This window comes from Bemisia tabaci, chromosome 1, assembly GCF_918797505.1.
Source record: "Bemisia tabaci chromosome 1, PGI_BMITA_v3".
NCBI lineage: Eukaryota > Metazoa > Arthropoda > Insecta > Hemiptera > Aleyrodidae > Bemisia > Bemisia tabaci.
The window spans coordinates 91862351-91881541 of record NC_092793.1 but is presented as its reverse complement, the minus strand read 5'-3'; the positions used below and the strand labels follow the sequence as shown (position 1 = coordinate 91881541).

Below are 19191 nucleotides of genomic sequence, written 5' to 3'. Positions count from 1 at the left end.
TAGATCTAGAAAATAGACACGAGAAAATAGAGAGTAAAAACATTTTTTCCTTGCATTTTCTTAAATGAAAACAATAAGAAATTGGCTAGAAAATAATTCTACTTTCAATAAATTTTCTTTCTTTTTTCCAAATGGAAAGTTGACAGAAAGTAGACCTATGAAATAGATCTATTTTCTTTGGTCAGACTTTTGACTCGCAATGTTTCTTCTTTCTATTTTCTAGATAACTCTCATTTTCTTGGTATTTTCTAGAAGTTTTCTTAATATTTTTTTTCTAGGAAAAAATTTTAATTTGCTACTTTGGTAATGGCAAAATCTGGGTCAATTGTTGCAGAAAAAGTACAATATTACTGCAATAAAGTTGGGATAAATGACACAATTTTTTGCAATCGAGTTGCAACTTTTTCGTTGCAAAATGCTACTTGGCAGTGGTATCTTTGAAACACAAGGAATAATTCATCCTAGATTAATAGCAATTAATATATTCAATCTTATATAAATACTTACTAGACGATGACATTGGGCACACGAAGTAGAACGGCAGTCTGGACAAGTTAAACGTTTTTGACGCAGGTCTGCAATAAAACCAAATGAACACTGGAAAAAAAAAAAGTACTCATGAAACAGGGGAAACTTTGCCATTCTTCGTAGGCTGAGAAAAGGTATTTAGTGAGAGTGGGCGACGAATTTCGGCAATAAAAAAAAAACATGGCAGTTTCATGACTGGGCGAGTATTTACATACAGGGTGATCCAAAAGTCCCTTCCACCCCCTCTAACTTTTTACCTAATTGAGGCAAAGATTTGAAACTTGGGGGATATTCCTAGGTATAAGGAAGCTACTTTTTGGCCCCCCTAAAATTTTCAGGGGGGCCTCCCTTGGGGAGGCAATGGCCCCCAATTTTTAATTTTCATATGGGAAGACCCCCTTTGTGATAGCTCGTTCAAAAGAGCATAAAAAAAGAAAACTTTTCGCGCAAACCCGAAGTCAATATCTCAAACCGTTTCAAAATGGCGGCCGGTTAAAGTTCAAAATGACCGAAAATTCACACCGGTTATTTGTCGATGGATTTGCGTGGAAATCGGTAGGTAGAGGTATTTTGAAACGAGAAAAACGAATTTGACGTTAGATTTTCAAAAAAACCGAAATTTCCAAAATGGCCGCTGGTTAAAGTTCAAAATGATCAAAACTTGATTTTTTTTAGAAATCTAAGTTCAAATTTGTTTATCTTATGCCAAAATACTCTAAAATTCCAAGTTTTAGGCAAATCCATCAGGAAAAAACCGGGGTGACGATTTTCGGCCATTTTAAACTTTAACCGGCGGCCATTTTGGAAATTTTGGTTTTTATGAAAATCTAACGTCAAATTCGCTTTACTCGTGTCAAAATACCCCTGCACACCGATTTTCGCGCAAATACATCAACAAATAACCGGTGTGAATTTTCGGCCATTTTGAACTTTAACCGGCCGCCATTTTGAAACGATTTGAGATATTGAATTCGGGTTTGCGCGAAAGGATTTCTTTTTTTACGCTCTTTCGAACGAGCTATCACAAAGGGGGTCTTCCCATTTGAAAATTAAAAGTTGGGGGCCATTGCCCCCCAAGGGGGGGCCCCCCTGAAAATTTTAGGGGGGCCAAAAATTAGCTACCTTTGTAGTCCAGGCAATAGAGCTCAAAATAGGAGGTTTGAGGGAAAGTTTAGTCGAACTAGCAATTATGGGCTAACTTTATATTTTTTGAGTCGTAGAATCCGAATTTCGACTTGCCTGACAGATTCGACCCTCCCCCCGGCCGCCATTTTGAAAAAACGACAAAAATTTACGGTTTGTCCTCATTTTTCGCTCATAACTTTTTTTTTTGTTCAAAATATCGATAATCCCGCCATTTTTGTCGAAAGACGATTAACTTTGCAAGAGATTGGTATATACATATGTACACTTAACGTAAAAATCGCGAGAATGGAAGCGTGAAGAAGGCAGCGAGAGATATCGATCTTGCGCCATTAGATACTTTACACCCTGCATCCCATGCGACCATTCACGTGTATAAGTCATATTGAACAAGCGGTTATATTTCAATGTATTATTTTATTAATCCCATTACATAAATGACAGGTTACGGATTTGGACAAAATCAAAATCATTTTCAAAATGTGGACATGTTTAATAAGTAAGAGAGTTAGTCCAATCGTGGGCGTTTGGCAGCTCGATGCAACGAAGTTCTAACTTTTGGTGACGGACAGGTGGATGGGCCTCTGGTTCTCCTCCATAGACATCACGGCCGGCGTTGATCTCCGACTCTAACACAGTATCCAGAATATGAAGGTAGAAGTCAGACGAAAAAAAAAAAGAAACGAAAAGGAAAGGAAAGAAAAGAAAAGGGGAAAAAAGGAACCTAAATTGATGGAAAATTAAAATTTTCGCATCACTAATCCCAAATAGAAAAAGCATTCTGGTTTACTGTATCTATCAGTCTGGTATTCATTTATGGTGTGTATTTCTGATAATCCTTACCGAAATTTTTGGTAATGATTATCAGGAATACGTGTCACTAACGAACACCTGATTGTTTAATAAAGCTTGCCATGGTATTTTTTCTATGCAAGAAGTTTTTGATAACAAGCGAGCAGTGTAAAAGAAATAACAAACCTTTAGGTTCATTGTTAATTTCTGAATGTTCGCTTTCTGGAAGGTGTTTAACTTCAGTCATGACAGCTTCAAAATCTTCTTCTGTACTTGGCTCGTCGAAAAAGTCATAAGCTTCAACATCATCCTCGTCCTCAGAGTCCGCGAAAGCAATTTCAGGCATGTTTTCGCATGTATCACTGCAGTTGATGCACAATGCTGAGCATTTAAGCCCACATTTCCTGCAACCGCACGCGCCTCGACAACTCGTTTTGCACTTACAGGATTATCAGAAATACACACCATAAATGAACACCAGACTGCTTGATACAACAAACCAGAATGCTTTTTCTATTTGGGATTAGTGATGCGAAAATTTTAATTTTCCATCAATTTGGGTTCCTTTTTTCCCTTTTCTTTTCTTTTCTTTTCTTTTCTTTCCTTTTTTTTCGTCTGACTCCTACCTTCATATTCTGGATACTGTGTTAGAGTCGGAGATCAACGCCGGCCGTGATGTCTATGGAGGAGAACCAGAGGCCCATCCACCTGTCCGTCACCAAAAGTTAGAACTTCGTTGCACCGAGCTGCCAAACGCCCACGATTGGACTAACTCTCTTACTTATTAAACATGTCCACATTTTGAAAATATTTTTGATTTTGTCCAAATCCGTAACCAGTCATTTATGTAATGGGATTAATAAAATAATACGTTGAAATAACCGCCTGTTCAATATGACTCGCACATAAAGGGTTGCAGGGATAAAGGGTGTTGGTACGAGTATCTAATGGCGCAAGATCGATATCTCCCGCTGCCTTCTTCACGCTCCCATTCTCGCGATTTTCACGTTAAGTGTACATATATATATATACCAATCTCTTGCAAATTTAATCGTCTTTCCACAGAATTGACGAGATTTTTGATATCTTGAACAGAAAAAAAGTTATGAGCGAAAAATGGGGGAAAATCGTAAATTTTAGTCGTTTTTTCAATATGGCGGCCGGGGGGGGGGGGGGGGGGTCGGAACTGTCAGGCAAGTCGAAATTCGGATTCAACGACCCAAAAAACATAACGTTAGCCCATAATTGCTAGTTCGACTAAACTTTCCCTCAAAAATTCTCTATTACCTGGACTATTGGCCTAGGATTATCCCCCAAGTTTCAAATCTTTACCTCAATTAGGTAAAAAGTTAGAGGGGGTGAAAGGGAATTTTGGATCACCCTGTATAATAGTTGAAAATGGTTTCATTTGTTTGAATTACCGTGAGCTTTACGAAATTAAGTACTAGGACATGTTCAAGAAGGTGTCCCTGGAGACGTCGTCAAGAATTTTTTCCCAACCCAAACTAACTTAATTTCTAGTATGTAGAAGGAGCTTTTACCTCGAATTCATGCTCATTCATTTCTCTCTTATTTTGTACTACTTTTGAGTCAATTTTTAAGAGTGTACTTCATTACATTCTCATTTCGACGAAAAACTAAGAAAAATTGATAATATTAGATAAGGGAGATACGTGGCTCAAATGCACAAACTGCATTATAAAAACGACAACTACATACGTAATGAGAGAATTCGGAGGTCAGTTTCCCCAAGGAACAACCCATTGTTTATTTAATTTTGTGCCCAGTTTTGTGTATTACACCAGGAAAACATGTATTTAAGGTATAGCTCCTCTACTGTGTGGCAAAAGTGTTGCGGGTGATAAACCATCAAAAGTTGGTAACAATCCCCTCCCAGAGAAAGTTGTGTTTGTAGGTGTGAAGGTGGTGGGCTGGAAAGCAAGACTACGAAGCCATTATCATGCTTGAACACTTTTATTTAACGAAAGTGACACACAACCATCAAAGATATAAAAAGACCAAAAAGACACGCAATACAAGGTTCATACCGCTATGATGGTCGGCTCACGAATGAGGGTTGTTGTCATCGATGGCTGGTGAGCCACCGACAACCCCAACACCTCCCTTTTATAATAAAAAAATTCCTTTTTCCTCCCTTACCCGAAGGAAGCAAATGCAATGCAGCCAGTAAGGCATTTTATAAATAATAAGCCATTTAGGCATTGATAAAAACAGAGAAGCCATTGGGGCATTAATCGTACACATAGCCATTGGGGCATTAATAACTCACTAGCCATTGGGGCATTAATAGAACAAATAGCCATTAGGGCATTAATAACTCACTAGCCATTGGGGCATTAATTGAACACATAGCCATTGGGGCATTTATAAACTCACAAGCCATTGGGGCATTAATAGAACAAATTAGATTACCTATCAGGCACAATGAGCAATGAGGTACAGACGCAATAATGAACAGAGAGCCGTAGAAGCCTTCATGAACAAGTAGCCGTAACACAACATTGAACAATGAGCCGCGAAGGTGTTGATTAGTTTAGAGCCGAAGAGGCATTAATCGCAAATAAGGTTTTATGAAGCTAAGATTGATAAAAGACACCATTTTTTGCTAAAATTTTAACACTAAGTTTTAAGGTTAAATATTAGGCATCATCCTGTTAATTAAAACACAGTTAAAATTATTTTACACTAGCATTTCATTTTCAAGTTTATAAAATACACAAGTGCATTTCGTTACTGCAACATTACAATGACAAAAGTAATTACAGACACTGATATAGAATAGAGGCTGTTAACAGATGACAAATTTGTCTGAATTAGTTGAAAATGTGTTATACATAATGGAATTAGTACAAAAATATTACACTGTTAATTCGGATTTACTTTGTAGTGCATAATAAGGTCCGATTATTCTGTAAGAGACCGGAATTTACTTAGAAACAAAGTTGGGATCCAGCTTTTTTGGGCAACCTCTACCGAAATTTCTAGTGGCAGGTTTGATTGGAGAGGCAAAAATTTGATTAAAGTTACTACTTGATTTATCAAGATTCCGTATGCCTACTTGATGAGTTACAGATTCAGTTTGCTGCACAGGGGTTGATGAGCTTGGCTGAGTCTCAAAACCTAGAAAATCCTCACTCTCTGAGCTTGACTCATTTAATATTATTTCTTGATTTTCAATGACAGTGATATCAGAGTCTTCCTCGCTTAACGGCTCAGATTCTTGGGATTGAGATTCAGTATTCTTTGATACAACAGGTAATTTCACAATGTTTGTTTGACTAAATGCAGGAGGTTCATCACTTTGTATTTTATCGCATTCACTTTCAATTTGAGATTCGGAATTTGAGTTCAACTCATCGAAGATCCATAAATGATCTGTTTGTGTTTGAGGAATATGGCTACACCGCTTTCTGATAAACTTAGAGTTTCTTCTCAAGATTACTCCATTACAGTTTTTAACAATATATGACCTAGGAACGTTAGATAATTTTTCCACAATTACTGCTGGGTACCACCTGTTATCTGTGTCAAGAAGCCATATGTTCTCACCACTGTGGTAATCTTCTTTAGATTTTGCTGTTTGATCATAATTATGTTTGACTTTGTCAAGATGATTTTGCCTTTTAACTTCTACATTAACTGTCTCAGGTTTTAAAACTTTTTCACTAATAGGAATTTGAGTTCTCAGGACTCTTCCCATTAACATTTGAGCAGGAGATGCGCCTAATTCAACTATGGGAGCATTGTTATATTCTAGAATTGCTAAATCTAAGTCACTTTTCCTTTCTAACACTTTTCGCAAGAGTGATTTTGCCCTTTTCACAGCTGATTCGGCCATGCCGTTAGATTGAGGGTACCTCGGAGACGAGTTAACGATTGTAAAATTAAATTGATCAGCAAATTGCTTTACTTCAAAAGATCCAAATGGTTGGTTTTCTGCGACAATTTGTGCTGGAATACCATGAGTTCTAAACATTTCTTTTAAAACTGTGACAACTTCAGAGGCTGTCTCATTCCTAAGATGCTTAATTTCAAGCCATTTGGAGTGATAGTCAGTTACAATTAAATAATTTTTCTTTTGAAATTCAGCGATATCTGCTCCTAACTTATGAAATGGAATTGTTGGAACAGTGTGAGGAATTAGCGGTTCTTTGACATTTTTGGGGCTAAATTTATTACATACAATACATGCTTTGACATAATTTTCAATATCGGACACATACCCAGGCCAGTAACATATGAGTTTAGCTTTCTCTATGGTTTTCCCTGTTCCTAAGTGGACGTTGCCATGTAACAACTTTAAATAGCTAGGCCTTAGTATTGTTGGTATGACTATTCGGTTTTTAAAATACAATATCTCATCATTAATTGTTAGATCACATCTTATTTTGAAAAATGGCTGGAGCATTTCTACATTGCATTTAGTCCAGTCTGTCATAAGCAATTGCTTGACCTGATTAATGAGAGGATCATTTAGAGTAGCGTTTTGAAGTTCTAAGAATTTTACATTGAACAGCTGAAATTTAACACCCACACAGTGAACAACACCATTCAGTTGAATTTCATCCTCAGGTTTATTACTAACAATAAAGTTTCGTGACAAAAGATCAGCTAGGAGATTATCTTTTCCCGGTATGTACTTAACTTCTAAATCATATGGAAGCAATTCCAGCAAAAGACGCTGCAATATGTTGGACATTATTTGAGAGATATTCTTTTTATAACTCGGCTCTAGTGGTTTGTGATCGTTTTCAATTAAGATTTTAAAAACCATAGACCATGTTGTGAAAACGTTTTACCGCAAATACAATACTGAGTAGTTCTTTCTCTATTTGAGCGTAGCGCGTTTCAGCATCTGATAAGTTCCTTGACGCAAATGCAACCGGCTTTTGATTCTGGAGCAGACAGGCTCCAAGACCAAATTGTGAAGCGTCACATTGAATAAGAATTGGCTTTTTGGGATCAAAACTAGTCAGATTGCTGATGGCGCACACTGCTTCCTTGATTTTATTAAAACTATCAGAATGAATTTGTTGCCATGTAAACATAGAATTTTTTTTCAATAGTCCCCTAAGCGGAGCAACTAGATCTGCTAATTTTGGGATGTGTTCCCTTACATAATTGATGGTTCCTAAAAAACTTTGTAGCTCTTTCCGGTTTCTGAGATTCTTTAATTGCAAGATTGCTTCAAGATAATTAGGATTCGGAGAGATACCTTCACCACTAATAACATGCCCCATATAATTGATCGTAGGTTTCTTGAATTGGAATTTATTTTTATTAAATTTAATATTGAGCGATTCAGCCCTTTTCATCACTTCTTTAAATGCAATACCATGTTCCTCTTCCGTTGACCCAGCAATGAGGATATCATCGAAATAAATAACGACATTAGGAATGTCTCCAAAATATTTGGTTAATAATTTTTGAAAGATCTCAGGAGCGCACACAATGCCAAAAGGTAATCTTAGAAACCTATAACTACCGAAGGGTGTGTGAAACCCCATTAACTTCGATGCTTCATGTGTAAGTCTACAATGCCAGAATCCATCCTTAATATCCAGCACTGTAAAAACGTTTTTTCCAGCTAGTTTAGGTTTAATCTCTTCGAATGAGGGTATGAGAAATAATTCTCTCCTAATGTTTTTATTTAAGTTCCTTGGATCAAGGCAGATTCTGATCGAATGGTCGTCCTTTTCCACAACAACTAAATTACTATACCATGCAACATCAGAGACATCATTAGATATTATATTAGAGATTAGCAAGGTTTCTAATTTCTTCTTTAAAGATGGTAAAATTTTATGCGGCAACCTCCTGGGAGGATCATTGGAAGGTACAGAATTAGGATTAACAAAAACATCAACTAGATCAGGAAAAGTTCCGAGACCTGTAAAGGAATTAGGAAAATTAATAAGCACTGCTGCTTCATCTTTGAAGGCTGAAACATAATCAATTTGTTGTTTAACAATGAGACCTAGATCAACGCAGGTTTTTAAACCTAAGAGAGGCACAGTGCCTGCTTTGGTTACAGTAAATAAAATTTTGTATAATACATTTTGACCAGGTAAACTGCAATTCAAAAGTACATTACCAAAGGTTTCGATTGGATTACCGCCGTATCCCAGAATGATCGATTTATTTGGCGTCAGCACATTATCCGCATTCTTGACCTTTTGAAAGATGTAGTTGGGTAGAATGTTGATTTCCGCACCTGTGTCCAGTTTGAAGTCAACGAAGGAGTTGTTCACACGAATGTTCTGCATCCAGAATTTGACTGAACTACTTGGTGTATCGTTGATCGCATGGACTACTTGGGTATTGGTTGAATCCTGTGTGTGAGATGTGCTGGCGGTTGCTGACTCACTCAAATTCACCGACATTTCAGGAGAAACACTAGTTTTGTTTACAACACTTGGAGACATGGGCATCACAGATCAATGATTATCACAATTGACTAGAACATTTTGCTTCACGGAGCAATAATTATCATTAATTACTAGAACATTTTGCTTCACCGAGCAATTAGAATTTAGTGGATTTTGCATGTCGGAGCATTTGTTAATGTCACTTAAGGAATTTGCTTCAGCGCAATTATTAAAAACACTTAAGGAATCATGCTTCTCGGAGCAATAATTAAAATTTCCACTTATCGGGATGGGTTTTTCAAAGCAAAAATTCGAGACAAAGAACGGATTATGCTTCCTGGAGCTATCATCTATAACACTATTAGGGTTACGCTTTTCGGAGCTGTCATTCGGACAAATTACAGGTTGAAGCTTCTCGGAGCTAGGTAAGGAACGATCAACAACAATTTCATCGATTATTACAAAATCTTGTGCATCAATGTAATTGGCATAATTAGAATTAAACGGGATAGAGGCATTAATGGAAGATGATGCTAAATTTACTGTATCAGCTGAGCGCTGAGCAGGAGCACTAGAGGAAGGTTTAGAGCGCGTTTCACAGACACTTGCGAAGTGATTAAAGAACCCGCACTTTCAACATCTTTTGCGGAAGGCCGGACACTGACGAATAGGATGAAGTTGTCCGCAGTTTTTACAGTTGATCTCACTCACTTGCTGCAGATTTTCTTGGGGTTGAGTTGAGCTGGTTCTTCCTTGCTTGAAGGTACTCGCAGAGTTCTGATGACGATTATTAAAACTGTTTCGCTGTTTGCTGGAGTTGGGTCTAGGCTGATATTTGATGTAATGGACCTGATTCCCATTGGACACTTCATTTGCTCTTTGATTCCCAGTTTCCACAGAACGACAAATCTTGACTACCTTGTCTAAATCAAACTCTTCACCGAGGAGCCTTTCTTGCACCGTTTTGTTGTTGATCCCAACAACTAATCTATCACGAATGAGTTCCGCTTTCAGAGTTCCAAAGTCGCAATCATCGGCTAACTTCTTAACCGAGAGAAAGAAGGCCTCGAATTCCTCCGATTCCTGCTCACAACGGGAGTTAAACAGAAACCGCGAATAAACAAAGTTTTTCTTAGGTTTGATGTAAGAGTCTATCGCTTGAATGATGTTTGAAACTTTCGAACTTTGTGCTTCGGATAAATTTAACGTGTTTAGCAATTCACAAGCCTCCTCACCAACGACATTCTTAAAGATAGCGACCTGGACCGCATCGCTTTTCGCATCTAATTCGTACCCGATAGAATAGTTCTTGTAACTTTCTTTGAACCGTTTCCAATTTTCGCTAGGAGATCCCGATAGTTCTAGAGGTGATGGCACTCTCAACTCCATTGTTAAAATTACCGAACAAGAGCACACATAAAATGGAACAAAAGAACAAAAATCGAAATGAGGCTAAAATTGATTAAAACTGGTTATTTAAAACTTCATGATCGAATCAGCACAGCGTGCGTGCGGCGTGCTGGCACAGTTGATGGCTGTCACTTATCCTTCTTGATCCTCGTCGCCATGTTTGTAGGTGTGAAGGTGGTGGGCTGGAAAGCAAGACTACGAAGCCATTATCACGCTTGAACACTTTTATTTAACGAAAGTGACACACAACCATCAAAGATATAAAAAGACCAAAAAGACACGCAATACAAGGTTCATACCGCCATGATGGTCGGCTCACGAATGAGGGTTGTTGTCATCGATGGCTGGTGAGCCACCGACAACCCCAACAAGTTGCTGTCATTTTTTATTGACCTGAAGATTCTCCATGGAGTACAGAGTCCATACTTCCTCAGGTCTCTTATGTTTTCTCTGCCTCGTCTACAGAAACATGGAGTTAGTTAAATAAAATGTATTTGAGCAAATAAGGTTTCAGTACGAAGAATGCTCTATAAATAAAGACTATTGAATATTCGATGTTTACCTGAGAGCACCATCGGAAGTTGGGATCTTGCATTAAAGTGCGATCACGCAGCTTCCTCTGGAATAGTTCATGTACTTGAGGTTGCAGAAAAGACTTAAGCCAAATATCCAAGTTTGAGAAGTAATTCATGGCGTAGTCTGAACTTTGAGTCCTCAAATTAGGTTCTTTACAGAAAGGGCATACACAGTCATTGATGCTATGTTCGGTGATTTGAAGCGTAAAGTACTGCAAAGCACAGCCTCGGCAGCAGAGGTGTTCACAGGATAGCATGGAAATCATCTAGAGAGGAAGCCACAAACTTTTAGATAATAATTAAAACTACATGGTATACTGTCCCAAAATCACTAACGATTAGACCGGTGCTGTAACTTTTGAACAACGGCAGCTAGAAAGCTGATGTAGGTTGCGTTTGAAAGAAAGATTTACTCGTCATGTGTATATTCCAAACTCAGCTTATGTCTAAAGTACTACAATTTCTGATGTCAGGACTGCAAATCTTCCAAACAAGTTGTGTCTAATGTCATTCATTCATTACTCAACCAATATCAAATTGCGCGTATTTCTTAATTTGATCAGTTGCGACTTTGAAAGTCGTTCTAAACGATAGCTGTGCCTGTTTGATGAGACTATAAATTTCTATATTATAAACCGTTGCAAGTACGCCTAAGGCAAAGATACATATGTCAACTGACATCAGCTTTTTCAAACTCGTGTGTTTAATTAAAACTGAATTTCATAGCAAATTGCCCAACTTTGATCTTGTCTTTTCTAGTTAACGACAAGTTAAATTTCCTGGTAAAGTCCAGAGAAAACGCTGAAGTAATTTTAGCTTTTCTATTCTAATCTTTCGATTCCTTCCCTTCAAAAAAGGGATAGAAGATTAACAGCAGGGCTTGTTTTATTATATTTTTTCAAAGGAGGATTCCAATAGCTTGAGTTGGCGCCGACCGGTGCATGTTGACAACACCATCCCTGGGAGTCTTCATCAGGTGTCATTGCGGATGCGCCGGTACAAGTCGAGTAAGTTCTGTTGTACCTTTTTACGATGATGTAAATAAATATCTGTTAAGAGGGGATTATATCAACTTCAAGAGTGCTACTTAACTCAACCTCGACTACCAAACAGTCAAAAGAGGAATCAGCGATATGGGAACTATCAACAAAAACCTAAATGGCGAGATCCCGAGTCATACTTGGACGTATTTCTATCAAAGAGAACTATGTGCAGAGGGAAAGATGGGCTGTGCTCGTTCGTGCTCGGGCCATAAGAATGAATGGGAAATATAAAGCGCCAGTGACGAATCCGCCGCTCCAATTGCCGGACTTCCGCTTTAGCTCATGAGCCCTGTCCACAAGGCTCTAGATACATGCCCACGGCTCACACACTGTGCACATATTTCCGTTTGACAGAACGTGAAATCGATCCTGCTTCTCCAATTCAGCAAACGGAACTGTGAGCCAATTGAGTGCGGCACCCATGAGCCGTGGGCATGTATCTAGAGCCTTGTGGACAGGGCTCATTAGTTAAAAACCGCCTTCCCGGTCGTCGTTGCCGCTGACGTCACTGGCGCTTTATATTTCCCATTCATTCTTCTGGCCCGAGCACGAACGAGCACAGCCCATCTTTCCCTCTGCACATAGTTCTCTCTGATAGAAATACGTTCACTTCATAACTTCCTCGCACCATTTTTCTGAGTATATTTATTAATGTGGATAAAATTCTTCCGAGAGTCTTATGTCATTAGGTGCTTTTATCTACGCTATACAAATACGATTCAAATCCATGAAAGCAAAAATAGAAATGGAGAGGCAGTGCTCACAAGTTCCTCATTGTAAGAGGATTTGTATTATAATCGTACTAGGTATACTCAAATTGAAATTATGGGCGCTTATTCCTACCCTCAAGCGTTATCAGCAGCATGGGGCCCTGGTTTTGCTGTGAACATTTATGGAAAGAATTTGTCTCTTCCCTCTTCGTGTCTTTCTTCAACTAACATCCATTACCGATGCGAATTATTTCTTTTAATTAACGTCTCCTGGGTTGAGTTTCGTAAAGGGATTATCAGCATCTGTTAATGAAATTTGAAAAATTGATAACAAAATAGTTTTCTTACTTGGTTGGCCGGATAAATGCTTGCACATAACAAGCATTCTTGTTGTAAAAATGCAAGAGCCATGTCTATGTTGCTGCATTCTTTGGCTGCAGATAGACAAAGATCTTTGTCAAAATTCAGTTCAAGCAAATGGACAACCAATTTTGCTTGCTCAAAATTTGAAACTTCCCCTTCAGCCAGTAATCTATGTGCGTTCCGCTAATGGAATGACAAAAAATAAAAAAATTAATAAAAAATTTGAGAATTCTCGCTAAAAAGCCTATCCACCATACAAGACCAAAACATTGAAACTTACGTTCCTATCATAGTTCTTTACTTTCCACCATGTTGAAGGACTCATACATAATTAATATTTAAGACCGAAAGGACAAAAAAATGATCATGAGCTCATAGGTAACAGGTTGAGCAAACAAAGCACTGGGCCCATTAAAACTCTCTTTACACTAGAGTTCTAATATTTTGGTTTGTTCTTCTCGTTGTTGTTCTTCACACTCTAAGAGGAGGACTTCAAAGAACTTCAGGAGACGCTGCCAAAAGTCATTTTTCATGATAAGCGTATGATTGAAAAGACCATAATAACGAAGCAAACTATCAGAACTTTCAATTATTTATATTGTTCCTTCATCCAATAAAAAGGTAAAGATATGTTGAAACGGTTATAACAAACATATATATCGTAGCTTATTCTCGATCTGATTAATAAACTCAGACTATGATGATCAATAACACAATAAAAATAGTAATCTCAAATATAAAGGAGAACATTATAAAACTTCATCTACAAAGATGTATTACTAATACTAACAACATACGAAATATCAGCTTAATGTGTATTTTAAATTAATTAGAGTTCACGAATATTGGAACAAAATTGATTAATTTGGATGAGTCAAAAGTTCTATGACTCTGAAATTTTAATAACCCGTCTCCTCAATTATAATATCTAATACTTTAAACTTCTAATCTCCGTAAATTAAAATTAAACATCGATAAAAGATTGGAATAGCTTAAAATGGATTCTTCCATTGTTTTAATAATAACTTTTATTCAAACAGAAGTAATACATTTCATCAATTTAAAATTATTGATGAATTAATATAATCGTTGACATGTGTCCGAATTATATTCATTAACATTGAAAATCCAATAATATTCTCCGTTATCATTTAAATGAAAAAATATCTAAATGTGTGGTTTTTTAAATTTAGTGTTGCAATGGACAAAACATTATGGTAATAATTCCTTCTGACACATACGTGCTCAACAATAACTAAGTCATTTATGATATGAGTTTTAGGAATAGAATAAATGATCTTGATGGTATAAGAGGTATGTAACTGCATATGCCGTGTTTATTTCTGTCATCTTAATTTTAACAGTTTACCTAAAGTTTTGATTCTGTGATTCAAAGACACTCTATCTGTTAAAAAGATTTTTACTCCTAAGTGGGAAAATTAGTACTTTACAAACATAAATTAGTTGATTGATAAATTGGTGATTGCAGTAGTTAAGTTTTTTTATAATTACAAGATTGGTTAAACCTTGGAGCTAAGTTCTGTTTCTGTTTCTATTCCTTATTTTTAAGAGTTTTTCTTGTGTACATTGGTAACTCTTATTTTTGTACCGGAGTGGGCGAAAGAAACGCTCAATATGCCCTAAAGTTTTATTGAATTAAAATGTGTCGATGTCTTAATCATCTCACAGAGGGAAATCTGTCCGTGAGGCTACGACCCTCCTCACCCGAAATATCAACATTTTCAAATGGGTACCCCCCACTTATGACAACTTAATAATTAAAGTTTGAAGGAGTTTTAAACTTTTTTTTGTGTGTGTGAGAGGGTATGTGAGAGGGTGTGTGTGAGGGTGTGTGTGTGTGTGTGTGTATTTGTTTGTTTGTGTGTAGAATGACTAAGATATATAATTCAACACTAGGCTATTAGACGCATATTTCGAAATGAATTAATTTGATCCTCTTATCTAATTAGGTTTTTTATGGTTTATAAAATTCCGATTTTGAGATTTTTAAGATGGACTATAAAAAATTTATTGATGACGATATATTGTACAGAAGTGCGTTTGGTAATACTTATCGGTATTTTTAAATTAGGAAAAGATTGCAGAGTTGTTGAGACTATTATAAAATGCGTTATAGTTCAAGTGTTTTCTTTCTTGCACGTACTTATTTTCATCGTTTTTCATTGATTTAATTTAATTCATGTAAATAGGTCACGATTGATAGTTGGTCTTTTATTTATGATTAGACTCTCCCCTTTCTATTGTTGAGTAATCTGTATTTTTGGTAAGAATGTTAAGAATGTTTCAAAGTGGTCACTGCGAATGGATGCAGGATTAAATTGTCGAGACTCCAAACTTCCACACTAAAGTTCTGTGAAGTGATGAAACAACCTTCAAAAATGACAACACGATCAACATCCATAACCATGAGTTCCATGTAATCCATAACCAATTCCTGTTTCACATGAAAAATTATCTTCGGTTGTAAATTTTTCGATAATTTTTGAAGAACGGAAGTATTCTGCGCTAAAGAGACCAACAGGGCACGACTCCCTCCTTGTTTGGCCTCGAATGGGACATGGGGAACTTCGAACTGTCCGAATTCGTGTCTCTCACATTAATTAAGCCCGAATTTTCAATTTTTTCGAGTGTTTTCCGATGATTTTGAGAAAACTGGCGTTTTCTCGGCGAACGGACCTACGCCCCCTCCCCGCGTGGCCCTAAGGAGCTGTTAATTGTGGGACTCTACAACTTAGAAATTTATGTTTTTCATGGGAAGTTACCCAGAGATACAATTTTTCCGGACGTTTTCCCATAGTTTTGAAGAGAGCTAGGATTTGGTGCGAAGGGGACATACCGGGCCTGCGCCCTCTCCCCGCGTGGCCCTTGGGAGCTGTTTTAGGACTCTAATACCTAGAAATTGGTGTTTTTCTTAGAGGAATACCCTGGGTTTGAAATTTTTCCGGATGTTTTCCGATAGTTTTTAAGAAAACTAGTATTTGGCGCGAACGGGATAAATAGGGCTCGGACCCTCACCCTACATGGCCCCGAGCATTTTTTGAGCACTAGAACCAAAAAATTCGTCTTTCCCGTGAAAAAAAACCCTAGCTTGCAACTTTTACAGGGATTTTCCGTCAATTTTGAAGAAAGCTAGCGTTATGCGCGGAGAGCTTAAGCATGGTAATCACCCTTTTCCAGGGGCTCTAATTCGGGTCAAAATTGAGCTTTGGAAAATTTTCTTTTTGATTCTCTTGAAATTTTGCGTAGATTTCATTTTTGAACGAATCTTGCCACATTCTCCCCGCGATTTCAAGATACACCCCCCCCCCCCAAAGAAAAAAAAAATACCCCCCAAGGAGGCTGGAGGGCTCCCGAAAACATGACATTCTAATTCCTCGGGGTTGATTTCTATACAACTAACCACCTTTCAGAACCCAGAAACCACTTTTTCTTCGGAAAAAAGGCCTGGTACGGTAGGTCTGGGCCATATCATATACAGGGTTATCCAAAAGTCCTTTTAAAGAAATGGATTTGCATGAAATTCGATATCCTGGTGGTTTTTGGCTGGATAAAAAATCTTTCATCAATTCTTAAAATACTAAATAATCAATATCGCATTTCATGCAAATCCATTCGTTAACAGCCGTAAAACTGACTTCTCGCCACTTTTCCGCCGCCATTTTGAAATTCGTCGGAATTTCAGATATCCAATGAAAGATTCGTGCTTCTCGTGCCGAAATACCCTCGGATACCAAGTTTCATGCAAATCCAACGATAAGCAGCCTAAATATCCACTTCTCGCTCTACGCCGCCATTTTGACCGCCGCCATTTTGAAAAGGACTGACTTTTCTGGAAAACCGATGCCAGAATCGTTTTTCTCGTCCCAAAAAACCCTAGGATTCTGAGTTTCAGACCAATCCGCCGATAAAAAACGGAGATGCCAAATTTCCGCCATTTCGAACTTTGACCCGCCTCCATTTTCTCAAGAATCAACATTTTGACCTGCGGTTTGCGCCAAAAATTTTCTTTTTTTATTATCTTTCGAATGAGGTATCACAAAGGGGGGGTTGGTATTTGAAAAAAAAAAGTTAGCCTCCGCCCCCCTTAGGGAAGAGCGGCCCCCAAAATTTTGGGGGGACCAAAAAGTTGCTACCTTAGACCGAGGAACATTCCCAATGTTTCAAACTTCTATCTCAATTTGGAAAAAAGTTACAGGGGTGGTCAGTGCCTTTTGGATAACCCTGTATATATATTCCCAATTATAAGGATAGGTCTACAAGGTAAGGTAAGTTTCAAAACCTTTCAGATTTTTACTTTAGTTCAGCTACTGCTGATAGTCTATCCTGGACAAATTATGATACTGACGGTATACGCCACACCTAAAAGTCTGTACAAGGTAGTCATCATCGTCCTCTGAGACGGCTCATCAAAAAGTTCGAAAATTAGCAGCTACAAGCTGCTTAGATACCTAATACATTTGTGATGCATTTTTCCGCCATTCAATCTTTTTCGGCTGCATGGTCCTGAATGTGAAAAAAGTAGAAGAAAAAATGTTGAATGACAATGAATATAAAAAAATTCACACGGTGGATTGTTGACGATGTTGTGAAATATTTCTAAATTCTCAATGCCGGGTTATCCAAAACTCATTTACCACCCCTGTATCTTTTTTCCTAATTGACATAAAGATTTGAAACTTTAGGGGTATTTCTCGGTCTAAAATAACAACTTTTCAATCCCTCCAAAATTTTGGGGGATGGCCCCCTCTAAGGAAGGCGGTGGCCAACTTTTATTTTATAATGGCAACTCCTTATTTAAGACACCTCATTCGAAAGACCATAAAACAAAAACAATTTTGGCAAAAACGGCAGGTCAAAATATTGATTTTACACAAATTTGCGGCCGGTCAAAGTTCAAAAGTACCTGGGAGCTTATGTCCGTTCAAAATGACGGCAGAGTTTCATGCGAATCCATCAGTAAACGTTTGTAATACCAAGTTTCCGCCGTGTTTCCGCCGCAACTGTAGAGTTATTCAGAATCTCAAAGATCCAATTAAAGGTTAGTTTTTCTCGTGCCAAAATACCCCCTGGTACCAAGTTTCGTGCAAATCCACCGATACCCAAGGAGCAGTGATCGCAATAAATAGCGATTTTATCGATTGATTATCGCGATTATATCAGTGACAATTTATCGCAATATTATTGAATAAAAAATTTCGATTTATGGCAATTAAATCGCTATGCATCGCAATTTTTTGTTCAATAAAAACGCGATCAATTTTCGTCAGTAAAATCGAGATTAAATCACCATATATTGCGATTTTTGTTGCGATAATATCGCGATAAATTGCCGGGCGATAAAATCGCGATTTTATTGCAACAAGATCGAGGATAATCGCTGACCTGTTGATGATCTTAGCGATTTTATCGCCGACAAAATTGCAACAAATCGCGATTTTTCCGTTGAAAAATGCTACTTGGGTAAACAACCTAAGTAAATATTCACTTTCCGTTCTATATCACATTTTGATCGACACCATTTTGAAGGGGATTTAATTCCCAGGGGAAAAATGCTAGAATCGTTTTTCTCGTCCTCATAAACCCTAGGATTCCAAGTTTCAGCCCAATCCAGCGATAAAAACGGAAACGCGAAATTCCCGTTAATTTCAACTTTGACAGGCCGCCACTTTGTGAGAAATGAACATTTTGACCTGCGCAGAACTTAAAACACGCAAATCGGAGATAATTCCAAAAGTACGTTTGTTATTTTCCTGTGCGACCTTCACACAACGCCCAGTCTCCTGGGAAGAATGATAGATAGTTTAAAAGCAGTGAGGGAAGTCTACACGGTACATCAACGGTCTCCTTAGCTTAGAATGAAAGAAGATAGCTTGCAAGTCTGTTCAAATATTGTCAGTGAAAACAGGCTGTGAGTGGTCGGGAGATGGAGATTTTAGCGTACCTCATCCGTAAGGACTGGTCCTCAAACTAACCTAACCTAACTAGAAAATATGATCTCTTTGCCAAACGTAACTGAAGAACAGGGTCTGTTCCTCACTGAACCTAATCAGACTGTATTCTCCAGATTTGGTATAGACTGGAGTACAGGTTTATCCATTTTAGTGTACAAAATATGAGCCTTTGAAATACTCCATAGGGATTAAGGGAAAGTGTATCGAGTAGGAAGAAGCAAAAACGATTAAGAGGACGAAGACCCAAAAATTAGTCTTGTGCAGCA

The 19191-nt window shown here is 37.7% G+C and overlaps 1 protein-coding gene across 10 annotated transcripts in view; it reads right to left on the bottom strand.

Moving 5' to 3' along the window:
- Positions 1 to 19191, bottom strand: part of LUBEL (Linear Ubiquitin E3 ligase) — a 197029-nt gene that overhangs the window by 65468 nt on the left and 112370 nt on the right. For all 10 annotated transcript variants that reach the window (XR_011900886.1, XM_072306495.1, XM_072306497.1 and 7 more), the window contains 3 exons: positions 12939 to 13136; positions 10825 to 11103; positions 508 to 597 (listed from right to left, as the gene is read on the bottom strand). Coding sequence is in view for 9 of the 10 variants with exons in the window: in XM_072306495.1 (XP_072162596.1) it covers positions 508 to 597; positions 10825 to 11103; positions 12939 to 13136 (567 nt within the window). In the remaining variant the exon portion in view is untranslated. The remainder of the gene's footprint in view (positions 1 to 507; positions 598 to 10824; positions 11104 to 12938; positions 13137 to 19191) is intronic.